General features: G+C 56.3%; 2 protein-coding genes across 4 annotated transcripts in view; both read left to right on the top strand.

Moving 5' to 3' along the window:
- Positions 1 to 4,463, top strand: part of LMTK2 (lemur tyrosine kinase 2) — a 78,688-nt gene extending 74,225 nt beyond the window's left edge. For 2 of the 3 annotated variants that reach the window (XM_049638907.1, XM_049638906.1), the window contains exons 12-13: positions 2,068 to 2,206; positions 2,461 to 3,693. In XM_049638907.1, coding sequence (XP_049494864.1) covers positions 2,068 to 2,206; positions 2,461 to 2,786 — 465 coding nt within the window. In that variant the 3' untranslated portion in view covers positions 2,787 to 3,693. The other variant, XM_049638908.1, reaches the window with a different exon arrangement.
- A 4,945-nt stretch (positions 4,464 to 9,408) lies between these two features.
- Positions 9,409 to 12,619, top strand: BHLHA15 (basic helix-loop-helix family member a15). Its single transcript, XM_049638904.1, has one exon. The coding sequence runs from the start codon at positions 9,711 to 9,713 to the stop codon at positions 10,281 to 10,283; it is 573 nt and encodes a 190-aa protein (XP_049494861.1). The 5' UTR covers positions 9,409 to 9,710; the 3' UTR covers positions 10,284 to 12,619.
- Positions 12,620 to 12,677: the final 58 nt, after the last annotated feature.

Raw genomic sequence — 12,677 nt, 5'->3', positions numbered from 1 at the left:
TTCCAGCAATCAAACATGTTTTAAGAAACTCAGGAGGGGCGCCTGGGTGGCTCGGTCGGTTAAGCGTCCGACCTCGGCTCAGGTCATGATCTCACGGTCCGTGAGTTCAAGCCCCGGGCCGGGCTCTGTGCTGACAGCTCAGAGCCTGGAGCCTGTTTCCGATTCTGTGTCTCCCTCTCTCTCTCTGCCCCTCCCCTGTTCATGCTCTGTCTCTCTCTGTCTCAAAAATAAATAAATGTTAAAAAAAAAAAAATTAAAAAAAAAAAAAAAAAAGAAAGAAACTCAGGAGGTGACAAATTGGGTTCTGTTTATCCACGCGGGCTCTACTGTTTCTCTCTTTTCATTTTTGATGTTCCAGGATCCTTCTGGTATCATTTCCCTTCCGTTTGAAGAAGTTTGGCTTTTTTTTTTTTTTTTTAATCAAATCTACTGACAACAAATTACCTTAGTTTCCCTCACTCCTTAAAGATATTTTCTCTGAATCCGCGGTTCAGAGTTGACAGCTCTCTTCTCTCAGTATTATTATGTCTGTTTGCTGTCAGGACTTTTTTCTTTGCAAAATTTATTTTTCCTCTTAGCAGTTTGATCGTGAGCATGGATTTCTTTGCGTTTACCCCGTTTCAAATTTGCTGAGCATCTTGAATCTGTAGTTTTATGTCTTTCACCAAATTCAAGAAGTTTTCAGCCATTATGTCCCCAAATGCTTTCTTTCGCCGCACTCCGGGTCCCCTCCTCTGGTGCTCCGGGATCAGACTGTTGTGTGTCTGTGGCCCGTTGGCTTTTTCTCACGTGTCTGTTTTCATCCTTGTTCAGACTGAATCATTTCTGTTGATCTCCTTCAAATTCAGTCATTCTTTGTCATCTTGTTACTGAGTCTGTCCAGTGGATTTTTTTAAGTTCTAGCTACTGTATTTTTCTGTTTTGAAATTTGCACTTCGTTATTATTTTTATCATCTGTTCTTTTGCCAAGACTATTCTGGGTTGACATTCATTTCAAGAACGTTTGCTGTTGCTCGTAGGAACGTTTTCACAATAGTCTTTAAGGTAATCCCAGCATCTGTGTCATCGTGGCATTGGCAGCCGTGAACTGAGGTTTTCCTGATTCTTTGTATGCAGAGTGATTTTTTGACTGATTCTTTAGTGTGTTTATGATTCTGTCCTGGTTTAGATTCTAAGGAAAATGCTGGTATTTTTGTCCTAGAAGGCATCGACCCACTGGGGTTCAGGTCTCAAGTTCCAGCCACCCTTCTGTGGGCTGGGGGTCCCCGTTCAAAGCTTTTGCTATACTGTTCAAACCTGTCCTGTGTACGTTCCCCCCACTGGCCAGGGTGGGTCTTGGCCAGTGGTCTGGCCTGCGGTTCAGTTCTCAAAGCTTCGATGCTGTTGACATTCAGGGCTGCCACGCGCGGCTCGGAGGTAAGGCAGCTTCTCACGGACTTGATAGGGTTGCTTTTCTGAGCTCCTCCCTGTCCGTGGTGTCCCTGGTACTTTCCGATGTTTTGAACCCCCCTTTTCGGTTGCTACAGCTGAACATCTGGGGCTTTCGTTAGCGCACGACGCTGCACACTAGATGCGGCCCTGTGGACAGAGGGGAAGACGAGCAGCAGGGCTTCTGTCTCAGGATCCCAGCTCCCCCAGGGGGAGAGTGAGTCCCCCCGCCCCCTCAGAATTCTAGGTGCCTGCCACCCCAGGATTGCTTGGGGCTGGGGAGCAAGAGATGGAGGGGGGCCATCTGGAAGCCCCCTGCCCAGCGTCAGAAGACCTCCCTCCTGCTTCAGAGCCAGAGCCAAGGGGCTTCTGGAGCTCTCTGTGTCCACTCCGGTACGTGCCGTTGAGGAGTTCTTCCCCGGCCTGCCTGCCACTGCTTGCTTTCCGGAGGCCTCCGGCAGCCGCTTCACGCTTGCCGCCCGGGTCCCGGAGCTGCTTCGGTGGGTGAACCGGGGCTGTGTTCCGTCGCACCTTCCCCGGGCCCGAGCCCACCCTGTTTGAGGAGGAGCATTTCGCGGCCGATCAGTGAGGCTCCCGCGAGCTGGCTTCTGCTGACGGGAATTTCTCTTTGGCTTTCAGGAGACCCCGACCAAAGAGCTGGGGCACTGCGGAGGAGATGCCCACGGCCCCGAGTTGAGCGGCCGCGGCCCGGCACCGCCTTCGGGTTCTCCCTACCTGAGCAGGTGCATAAATTCCGAAAGCTCGACCGATGAAGAAGGTATTTCCCTTCGTTCGCGGGTTTAAAAAGAAACTAAAAGGTAGTGGGCTGTGAGTGAGGGACGCTTTTGTGGAGGGTGACGTCACGCACTGCTGTAAAGGACATTGTCAGGACCCCGGGGAGCAGCTCTGCCCCCTGTCGGGCCGCGTCGGTGTTGCTTGGTCTGCGGCACACTTGTGTGCCTGCCCTCGGCCCTCTGCTCTTTCTAACAGAATCAGAGAAGGAAAACTGGGGTGTATTTTTTTCCCTTTTAGGTGGAGGCTTTGAATGGGATGATGACTTCTCCCCGGACCCTTTTATGGCGAAGACAACAAGTAACCTTCTCAGTTCCAAGCCTTCCCTTCAGACGTCCAAGTACTTCTCGCCGCCTCCGCCGCCCCGGAGCACAGAGCAGAGCTGGCCTCACACGCCGCCGTATTCCCGGTTCTCCATCTCGCCTGCCAACATCGCCAGCTTTTCTCTCACTCACCTTACTGACTCGGACATGGAGCAAGGAGGTGAGAGGAGGGCTGTGTGTCCAGCAGGGCTGGGTGGGCGTCGGCCTGCGAGACCTTCCCCGTGGGACTTGCATGCTTGCTAATTTGGGGCTTTCCTGGTGTTTGCAGAGTAGATTAAAAAAAAAAAAAAATCCCTCCGAAAGCTCTCACAGTTCGAGAGCGCGCTCTCGGGGCCACAGCCCCCACCCGCAGGCCTCTGTCACTCCGCAAGCTGAGTGCCACTGGAGGTGTCCCCTCGCTGCCCCGGTTGGGCCGGGTGGCCCAGGGTGACGGCCTGGCTGCAGGTCCCCAAACTTGCCCAGGGTGTCTGCCACCTTCTTTTCTTCTCTTTTTCCCTTTTGGCCACAACCCCGCCTTCCCCCCTCCTCCCCCAGAGGGAAGCCATTCTTCAGAAAGCTTACCGTGTTCAGAACACTTGGCCCAAGATTTTGGGATTGAGCCCAGATGTGCTCTGGTTCTCCCCGGGGAGTATTGACTTTACCATTAAGCCTCCGTCTTGTGCGATAGCAGGGGCCTGGGTGGGGGGTCATGGGCAGGGCCCATTTGCAGTGGTGTTATCTGGACATACGGATCCTTTTTTCCCCATAACTAGATTGGGAGATGAATGTCAACAGGTGCATTTTTTTCGATTTGAAGTTCGAAGTTCGGGTAACAGCCACGAACCATGAAGAGCTTGTGTTTGTGTTTGGGCTCTGTTTAATTGTGCCGGTTAGATCACGCCCATTCCCTAGCGATCTGTCAGAGATCAGAGCGATTTTCTCCCGCCCTGAGCGTTGACACCAAGCTGCGTGTGAGCGGAGCAGGTGTGTGTGTGAGAGTGTGCGAGGGTCTGGCAGGTGCCACTGTCACAAGAAGAAAACACGCGGCTGGACAGGTGGTGGGTGGCCGCGCTCCCGGCGTCAGTTCCTGTTTCTGTAGCACAGGTCGGATGCCGTCCGGACTGTTTGCATCCAGGACGATCACGGCATAAACCCACCTTTGCTCGTTCTCTCCTAAACAGGAAGCAGCGAAGATGGAGAAAAGGATTAGGTGGATCCTGACGTGCTCTCGGGTCCCAGGCTGCTCCCCCCGCCGGGCAGCATTCCTGCACCGCAGCCCAGCAGTGACCTCCCCTCGACGGCGTCCGGCCCAGGAGAGAGACTGGGGAGGCCCAGAGGGAGCCGCGCTGGCCCCGTGCCCACGGCGGGAAGCCTGGCCTGGGAGGGGGGCCCTGCGGCCGCTCTCACCCACCAGAAGCGCTCGCGCCCCGGTCATCCTCGGGGAGCGCCGACCCTGCTCCGGTGTGTGGGAACTGTAGGTTCTGGGCCGTTTCTGGTTTCCCTGCGGGGGGGGGGGGGGGGGGGGGGGGGGGTGTTCTCCACGTCCACACCTGCACACCCCTTCTGTGCACGAGGGCCCGGAGGAGCACGATGGGAACGGGCACCAGTGAGCCATATTTATTATTTTTAAAGAAATCACTAATTGCTTTCTGTAATTGCACTGTGGATAAATGTTCTAAGAGTACCTGATATTGTACAGAATCTTAAATTATTCAAGGAAAATAAGGCAGGTCAAGCTGGTGCTATCCACTAGTTTGATTTTTTTCTCTGTTTTATAGTTTGTTTGCTCTGCATGGTACTTGTAAAGCTTAAATATTTTGAGTGTTCTGCTGTCTAGAATTGTTGGAATTGTACATATGGTACTTTTTTGTAAATGATAAATGACTCCGAATGTTAGTGTTTTTTTGTTCTTATAGGAAATATTTTTGATGAGTCCAAAAAGACTGCTTTGTTTTGTTGACCGAATGAAACACACGTTTGTCTCTTTCTATAACGCAGGTTCCTTGTAGCAAGTGAGGCTTCCCTGAGGAGGTGAGGGGTTTGCAGCCCTCCTCGTGGTTCTCCCACCGCCCCCCACCCCCGGCTCCCCAATTTTGTAAACCCTTTCGGTAACACTCGACAGGCGGTTCACCCCAGGGCTCAGCTGCGGGTTAAGGGCTGGGTCTCCTGCCCCCGTCCCTGGGGAGCCGAGTGCCCGCCCCCCGTGTGCGCTCTGCTGTGGCCCCTGCGCCTCCCCTCAAAGCCGGTTCTTCTCCTTATTGTGTGGAACCGCGGGCTGCTGCCGTGGCTTCCGTGTCCTCGTAGACGGTCCAGAGCTCTGCGCAAGAGCTGTCCCCGCAGGGCTCTCGTTGCCGAGGACAGTTTGAGTTCATTGCATTTGTACACGTCAGGTGGTGAGCTTCTAAGTAACCCATAGAGTTGGGTTTCCCCTCAAGAACCACCCCGCTTAGGGCCAGGCTCGGCCGGTCTCCGTCACCAAGGAGGTAACGCTACATCCTGCAGCAGGGAGGAGGGACGAGGGACAGTGGTGGAGCCCGCGCAGCCAGCCCGTCCTCCCGGTTGGGACCCTGGGCGGCCCCGGATGGTCGTCACACCCAGGCGTGGCCCTGGGACTCCTCTGCACTGACCCTTCCCTTCCGCGTTAAGCACCTCGTTCTCGCCCTCGCCTGGGAAGGGACCGAGTATATCCAGCGCAGCCTCCCAGCGTTGGCAGGAATCGGGTGTTCGGGATAAAAAGCTGGCCTCACTCTGCGGTCCGTGAGTCCCGCTTTGACACCAGGAAGTTTCCAGGGGCTAGAGGGCTGCGTGCTAAGGGAGGCTTGGCGTGCTCGCCACGAAACCGTGTGTATCGGGGGTCTGACTTCGGGGCTGTGGTCCCCACACGCTGGCCCGTCACCCCGAACGTTTTCCGGTGCTGATTCGCTTGCCTGACTCCAGCGTGACACAGGTCCACTGGGCTGTGTGACAGAAGTCCCAGCAGCTCTGGTCCCGCCGTGAGATGCAGTTGTGGGTACTGGCTGGAATTTACGAAGTAAATTATGACCTTGATTATCAATTCTGGCTCACTCCACTAACTTTGCATTCCTAGCAATAACTTTCCCGAGCAAGAACTCAGAATGGAGAGAGAGCCCCCTTTACCCTCCGGGCGGTGTGAGCAGGGAGTGCGGCCAGGAGAGCTGGGCCTGTGATACGCAGACGGGAAACCATCACAGGGCATTAGAAGGTGATTTTGCCAAATTGTCATAACTCTGAATTTCTTGCTATGGAGACTTCCTGAGATTCCTGAGTTTTTACATCTAAACCAGTCTTTGTGGAGAGAGAAATGAGAGGTGATGATTATACAAGTTTTTTCAAACTCTAAGGAGTTCAGATTTAATGACCGAAATCAAGCAGATCCATAGAATATATAGTCTTCTTATACAATCAGCCCAGGATAAATTTATAGATATTTGGGGGCTGTATCTTTTTCACTATGATTAAGGAGATTTTAACAACCTAATTCCCGTTTTAATTTAATTTAGGTCTATATTGCTGTCATGATTAATTGCCAAAAGAAAGCATTTTATACACTGAGTTGGGGGGGTGGGTCTGAGTAGTAAATCTTACTGTGGTGGTTGGTGCATGGCGGGGAAGATTTTATATTTATAATACACATGTGAGTTAACATGTTCTTTTGAAATCTCAAGCAATACACAGGAAACTAATGATGTAGATTAAAATTTTCAGCCCATCTTTGAAGCATCAGCATGTGCTTTGTTGTTCAATTCCCGTTTTTGTTTCTGTTTTTGTTTTTTTGTGTTTTTAACTATGTTGGTTACCAGTAGTGAGTGGGTTCTCAGACCAAACTGGTCCTGAGAAGTTATGCAATGAAATAATCGGTGGAATCCTCTAGATAATATGTTTGAGGTTTATAATGCCTGGTCCACAATGGCATTTCCTGGCCTCTTTTGGAGTCTATCAGGTTTTGGTTAGTGTTACTCTGGTGGAGTTTACATATTTTAAATCCCAGAATAAAAAGAATCTCACCTTCGTTTCCTTCCTAGCTAAATGTTCATTTGTGTTAATCCAATGATCCCATCATAAGCCAGAAAAAGAAATGTAAAAAAAAAAAGTGCTCCCCAAATCCTTCCGGAACTTGGACTGTGTGTGTGGGTAAGAAGCCATTTCTCTTCACCGTGAAGGAGCTCCACGAAGCTGAATTGAAAACAGCATCCGTTCTATTTTTAAATGTACAGGTGATTGTTTCTATAGAAATGGGTTTTATCTTAGAAAAGTCTGTGTCTTGCTGCCGTAAAAACACCTTTCAGAACCTCTCCCTTATATTAGTTTTTCTGTAGGGTACTTGGAGGGCTAGTGACTTAACTGCATGTCCGTCCAGAGGGCCCGAGGCCCGAGGGAGGCAGCCCCCGGCTTTGCCCTAGCCAGCCTTCCATCATCTGAAAACTCCGGGAGTGAACCCAAGTGTCGGGCTCCAAATGTTGGGCTCCAGTGACGGGGGCTTCAGAATAGTAGCCTTATGAGAAGGAGCCTTAAAATAAGATTGGGCAACGCAGTTACTTCACATTTCAGTCTCCTGCACAACATTCCTAATAGTAACGGGGTTGGCTCAAGTGTTGGCTGTTAAAGAAACTTCTCTCCGGTACCTAAGTTCTGAGGCGTGTGGACAGTATTGAATTACCAACAACCTGTTACCGGAACGGCTTGAAAACACGTTTGAGTTGCTCAGGCTCACGCAGGCGCACGCAGACCTTCCTGAGGGGCCGGTGTGTGTACCCACTGTTGAATTCCGGCCGCAGATGAGGACCCCCCTGGGGCAGTCCACCCACGCGGCTTCCCTGTCGGGCTTTAACACAGTTGTAAGAGGTTCACGGCAATATAACCGCTAATGAACTTTCAGTTTAAATTGTGTACATTTTTAAATTGTAAGATTTTTACTGTATATTGATGCATAGTGTGATTCAATAAATTGCTTGTAATTTAAAAACTATTTAATATTCAAAATAAATATAGTTATATATTTATAAACTCTGTTGCTGCGTTTGTTTCGTGTTTTTATCCGCTCTGCAAGGCCCAGGGTGTGTGACCAGGCACCGCCCGCCCTGCCGCAGGCCCTGGGACACGCAGTGCCCCGGTCTCTAGAGATAGTGTGCCCTTTTGCGTGAGAACATGAAGTGCTCACTGGAAAACTGAACTTTGATGTGGTGACTGTGCTGCCTCGAGGTGTATCTGTAATTCCAAGCCTTTGTCCTTCTTGATGAATTTCAGGAGCCTTTTAATTTCTGAGATACAGCCTCTAATGAGCTGTAAAAGCCAAGAGGCTAATCAGTTCAACGCCAGCCTTTCTATGCCCCGTGGTGGACCTCGGCCTCCTCCAACACCCCGTCCTCGCTCTGCCCCCCTCGCCAGCTGCCCAGAGCGGAGGGACAGCCTCCTACCAAGCAGGCCTGGCCCCAACCCCAGTCACACCAACTCCCTTGAGACCCCCAGGGAGTAGATGGACACCTACGAGCACCCCTCTGGGCACCTCCGACAAGTGCGAGATGGGCGCCCACCGACCCCTAACCCCCGAACCTGCTGGTCACAAGGGGTGGGAACCCAGGCCCAGGCGCCGCCTCCCTGCACTCCAGGTGCGCCTCATCAGCCCAGAAGAACCCCTGAAGCCAGAGGCTGATTTTAACACCTTTTAGTGCTCCTGTAAAAGGCGAGGAAACCGAGGCAGGCAGGCGTTTTAGTAGAGCAGGTGGGTGGAACCAGGGTTTAAGCCCAAGCTGACCACCTCTCGCCCCCTGGAGACCTCGTAAAACCGATGACCGACCAGGGTATTTCCCCGTGACCTGCAAGCAGCTGTGGGGCCGGAGCAGGTCCTCCGCGGGGCAGGGCTCCGCCCACCCCCCCCCCCCACCCCGGCCCCGGAACCTGCGACGTGGGGGCCTGAGCCCTGCGGAGTGGTGGGGGAGCTCACGAAGCCCCCGGGTGCTGCAGGGGCCGCTGAAACACGGGCCACTACCTGTCTGAGAAATCAGTATTATTGCATAACGGCTTTTCCGCCAGTTCTTCTGGCTTTGGCTTCTGTTCTGAGCCTTCGCCCCAAGGCCAGGTGCGGCGGCCAGGCGCCGTCCCGAGAATTCCCCTCAGCGCCGGCGTGCTCGCAGAGGCCTCAGTCTCCCCCTCCGCCGAATGGGCTCTGGGCCCGGGCTCCCAGCTGCTGCCGGGAGGCCGCAGCGGCGGGGGGGGAGTGGGGGCGGCGTCCGGCCCCCGCCCCCCGCCCCCCAGCCCGCAGGTGCGCCGACGCCCCCTGCCGCCGGCAGAGACCCGCGCACCCCGGCCCCGCCCCGGCCCCGCCCCGCGGGCTCATTTACATGCGGCCGCGGCCCCGCCCGGGGCGGCTAAAGCGACGTGTCCTTGTCCCCCGTGGGCAGCCCTAGCGCGTGCAGCCGCGGATCTCCAGGTAACTAGGGGTGGGGGATCCCGGCGGGACTGAGGGGAGAGGACCCAGGGGCGGGACCGGGTGGGGGTGGGGGCGGGAATCCTGGGTTGGGGGTGGGGGCATCCACGCGGTGGGACTGGGGGCTGTGGCAGGCTCTGACCACTGTCGACCTCTGACCGCAGACAGCTGCCTCATGTCCACAGCGGTTCTGGCCCCAGTGTCTTCCCTGCATGTGTGACATCCGGCGGTCAGTGTGGTGGCTGGAGTGGGTGCCTGTCCATGAGGGCAGATGCAGCAGCCACAGGCAGACGACCAGCTAGAGTCCTGCCACATCTCCTGATCCACCTGCTCTGAGAAAAGTGTTAAAGGCCACCCAAACTCTGGAGGCATTCAGGGGGCAGTGAGGCTCCGGGGGCCAGAGAAAGGTCCAGGGATCAGTGCATGTGGAGTTGGGGGGGCGGGGGCGGGACACCAGATAAAGTCTGAGGGGTCGCCATGAGGTCAAACGGGAATGGGGGAGGGGTCGGCTCAGGGCTCCATGGGTGAATGGGAAGAATCCTGGGGTCACGGTGCCCCAAGTGGTCAGCTGCCATTGGGCAGTGAGGGGGCTGCCCAGGACGGCTGCCCTGAGTGTGCACTGGGCGTCCTAAGCGCCCACCAGCCTGCCGTGTGACCACAGGGTGGCCTGTGTTCTGGATTTCAGCTCCAAGGGCCTGCCTTAGAACCGCCCCCCCCCCCCCCGGGACAAGCAGCGTGGAGCCATGAAGACCAAGAACCGGCCCCCCAGGCGCCGGGTGCCAGCGCAGGACCCAGAGGCCGCCGCAGGGGAACGGACCCCTGACGGGCCCCAGCAGGGTTCGGGGCTGGAGCTGGCCAAGGGTCTGCGGAGCAGGACGGTGCGGGCACAGGGGGCGCGGGCCGAGGGTGGGCGCAGGCGGCCGGGGGCCTCGGGGCCTGGTGGCCGGCGGGAGAACAGCGTCCAGCGGCGGCTGGAGAGCAATGAGCGAGAGCGGCAGCGTATGCACAAGCTGAACAACGCCTTCCAGGCGCTGCGAGAGGTCATCCCGCACGTTCGAGCCGACAAGAAGCTCTCCAAGATCGAGACGCTCACTCTGGCCAAGAACTACATCAAGTCGCTGACCTCCACCATCCTGACCATGTCCAGCGGCCGCCTCCCGGGCCTGGACGGCCCGGGCCCCAAGCTCTACCAGCATTATCAGCAGCAGCAGCAGCAGGCGGCGGCTGGGGGTGCACTGGGCGCCACCGAGCCCCAGCCCGAAGGCCACCTGCAGAGGTACTCCACGCAGATCCACAGCTTCCGGGAGGGCTCCTAGCGCCTGGCCTGGGGTCCGCGGCCTGGCCCGGCCCTGCTGCCTCTGTGCCGAGAGCCCCAGATTGGCGGGGACACCCCACGTGGACGTGGCCCCAGCGGCTCCATTTTCCCTGAACGCTCAGCTGCCTCCCTGGGGCATGGCCTGGTCCCCAGGGGACAAGACCAGTTGAGTGGCCTGCTTGAGGCCCTGGCTCTGGGCAGCAGGAGGCCCGAACCTTGACCTAAGTCCCAGGACCTGCTTTTTAATTGACCAGGCTGCAGTTGACAGGCCTTTGTAACTAAATTCTCTCCAGTCCCAACTCCTTCCTGAGGCAAAGGTGGGGGGGAGGGAGGGAGATTCCAGGAAAAGGTCCATGTGGGTAAGTTTCCACAGTTCCTGCTGAGGCCCCAGGCCCAGGAATAGTCCTCCTCCAACCTGCAATGTGGCCTCTTCGTTCAGGGTAAACTGAGGCACAGAGCAAGCAAAGGCCACAGCCACGGAGTGTGGCTAAGCCGAGATGATTGAAGCATGTAGTTCAGCGTGTGTCAGGTAGAAACTCTCAAAACCCCACAAATCCTAATCCGATTACCTCAAATTAATTCTAAAGGGACCTTGGCAGGAAGAAGGACTGGGATCTTTTCCTTCCTCCTCCTGGGTGGGGCTCCTGACTGTGGAGGGTCAGGCCCCAGGGACTGCAGCCCAGCTCTCAGGGGCTTACAGACAGGTCTGGGAGAACGGCCGGGCTCTCCCTCCCTCGGCGTTTGCTGCTCGTGGTCGCATTTGTCACTGCTGTGGTCGTGTCACTGGCAGAGGGCGGTTGACAAAAACTGCAGGGTGTTCTCGGGTCCTGGCTGGAGTTGGGGGCCTGCAGGGCTCTCTGGGGGAGGGATCCTGGGGTGGCAGGAGCTCCCCTCCCCCGCCTAGTGCTGCTCCTTAAAGGCGGGCCTGGGCAGTTTGGCAGGTCCCCCCCCCCCACTCCCCACAGTCCCGGGCCAAGCTTCCTTCTGTGGCACTTCTGGCCCGACAGGCTTTGGCGTCTCTCCTCCCTCATCCCTGTGCCCACGGCCAATATGGGGAGGGGACGAGCAACCTTGGCTGCCACGGGCAGGAACCCCAGTGACAAAGGCTGTGGTGAGGGTAGAGCTGGTCTGACATAGGAGGCCAGACCTCGCAGCCAGAGCTGTCCCAGAGGCCCTCAGGGGGCCGAGCTGCATGGGGGCAGGGCCACCTCACCCCTCCCCACCCCACCCCAGCCCTGGGGGTCCTGGCCCCAGCCGCTTAATCCCCTCCCTGGCTTGGTGTCAGCATCAAGGACAGCAGGCAGCAGCCCTCAGAACAGCCATTTGGGGCTTTGGTCCTGACTTTCCAGATCAGGCCCCATGCCAGGCCCCCTGGGAGGCCTGGTCCAATGCCAGCCCCACCGCCCCAGCCATCCCGCAGCACCGTCAGGTGAGGACCCCCGGTACTCCTGGCCTGCCCCTGAGAGGTGGCTGCTCTGGAAGGTCAGTGGTCAGGACACCCCACCGACTGGAGCCGAGGTTGAGGACCACTTCGAGATCGGGACGGACGGGTCCCACACTCCCTGTGGGTGGTCTGCAAACCTTGTGGTTCTTATTCCGGCAGAGCCGAGGCCAGAGCAGGGGCTCCATGCACCCCTGAACTTGCTGAATGAACCAACAGACTGAGCCGAAAGCACAGGGAGGGGTGCCCCGTGGACACTCCGGGGGACTATGCCCGATGACCAAGGGTGGTGGAGGGGCTCTGTGTGGGTCACCCCCTAGCAGATGAGAGCCTTCAGGGCTCCATCTGTCCCAAACTGGCACCTGCATCCCCTCTGCTTCCCAGGGGGTGACCTGGGCCCAGATGTCTAGTCCTTCTTCCCCTGTGGCCACGTCACAAAGGACCCTTAAAGGTTCCAGTTGCATTTTGGGGTGTTAAATATGGCAGGCAGGTAGAGGAAGGTTCTGGTGATAGGCTAGTGAGGCCTGCTGCTGAGTCTGCTCCCTTGACCTTGTCTGGGACCCCAAGCCCAGTGAGACCCTTCTGCCCGGGGAGGGCACCCAAAGCCAGCAACCCGCTGGCCCCGAGCCCTGCCAGCTGGCCTGCACCCAGGCCTCGCATCCGCCTGCAGAACAGACCTGCATGAGCTCTGGAGGCTGAGATCTCCGCAGACTGGAGCTGAGAAACCAGAACTGTGACTTCTCTGTGTGGGAAACCCTGCCTGGAACTGAGTGGCCAGTGCCCCCGCTGTGATTGTGGTGAAAATGTTCCTTAAATGACCCAAATTTGCTTTGATTTCTCCTAATGGTCCCCTTCAAAGTACTAATGAAACCAATGTTGTGTCCTAAAACAAAAAACAAAGATTTCACCCCCGTGACTGCTAACTTTTGCCCCAGGCCGGATGGGGGAGAGGGG

The sequence above is a fragment of the Panthera uncia genome, chromosome E3 (genome assembly GCF_023721935.1).
Source record: "Panthera uncia isolate 11264 chromosome E3, Puncia_PCG_1.0, whole genome shotgun sequence".
Classification (NCBI taxonomy): Eukaryota; Metazoa; Chordata; class Mammalia; order Carnivora; family Felidae; genus Panthera; species Panthera uncia.
The sequence above is the reverse complement of the archived record's forward strand: the minus strand, read 5'-3'. Positions and strand labels throughout refer to the sequence as shown.

Bases quoted from the DNA above. Each gene is read 5' to 3' on its own strand.
- BHLHA15 (XM_049638904.1), top strand. From the start codon at position 9,711: ATGAAGACCAAGAACCGGCCCCCCAGGCGCCGGGTGCCAGCGCAGGAC.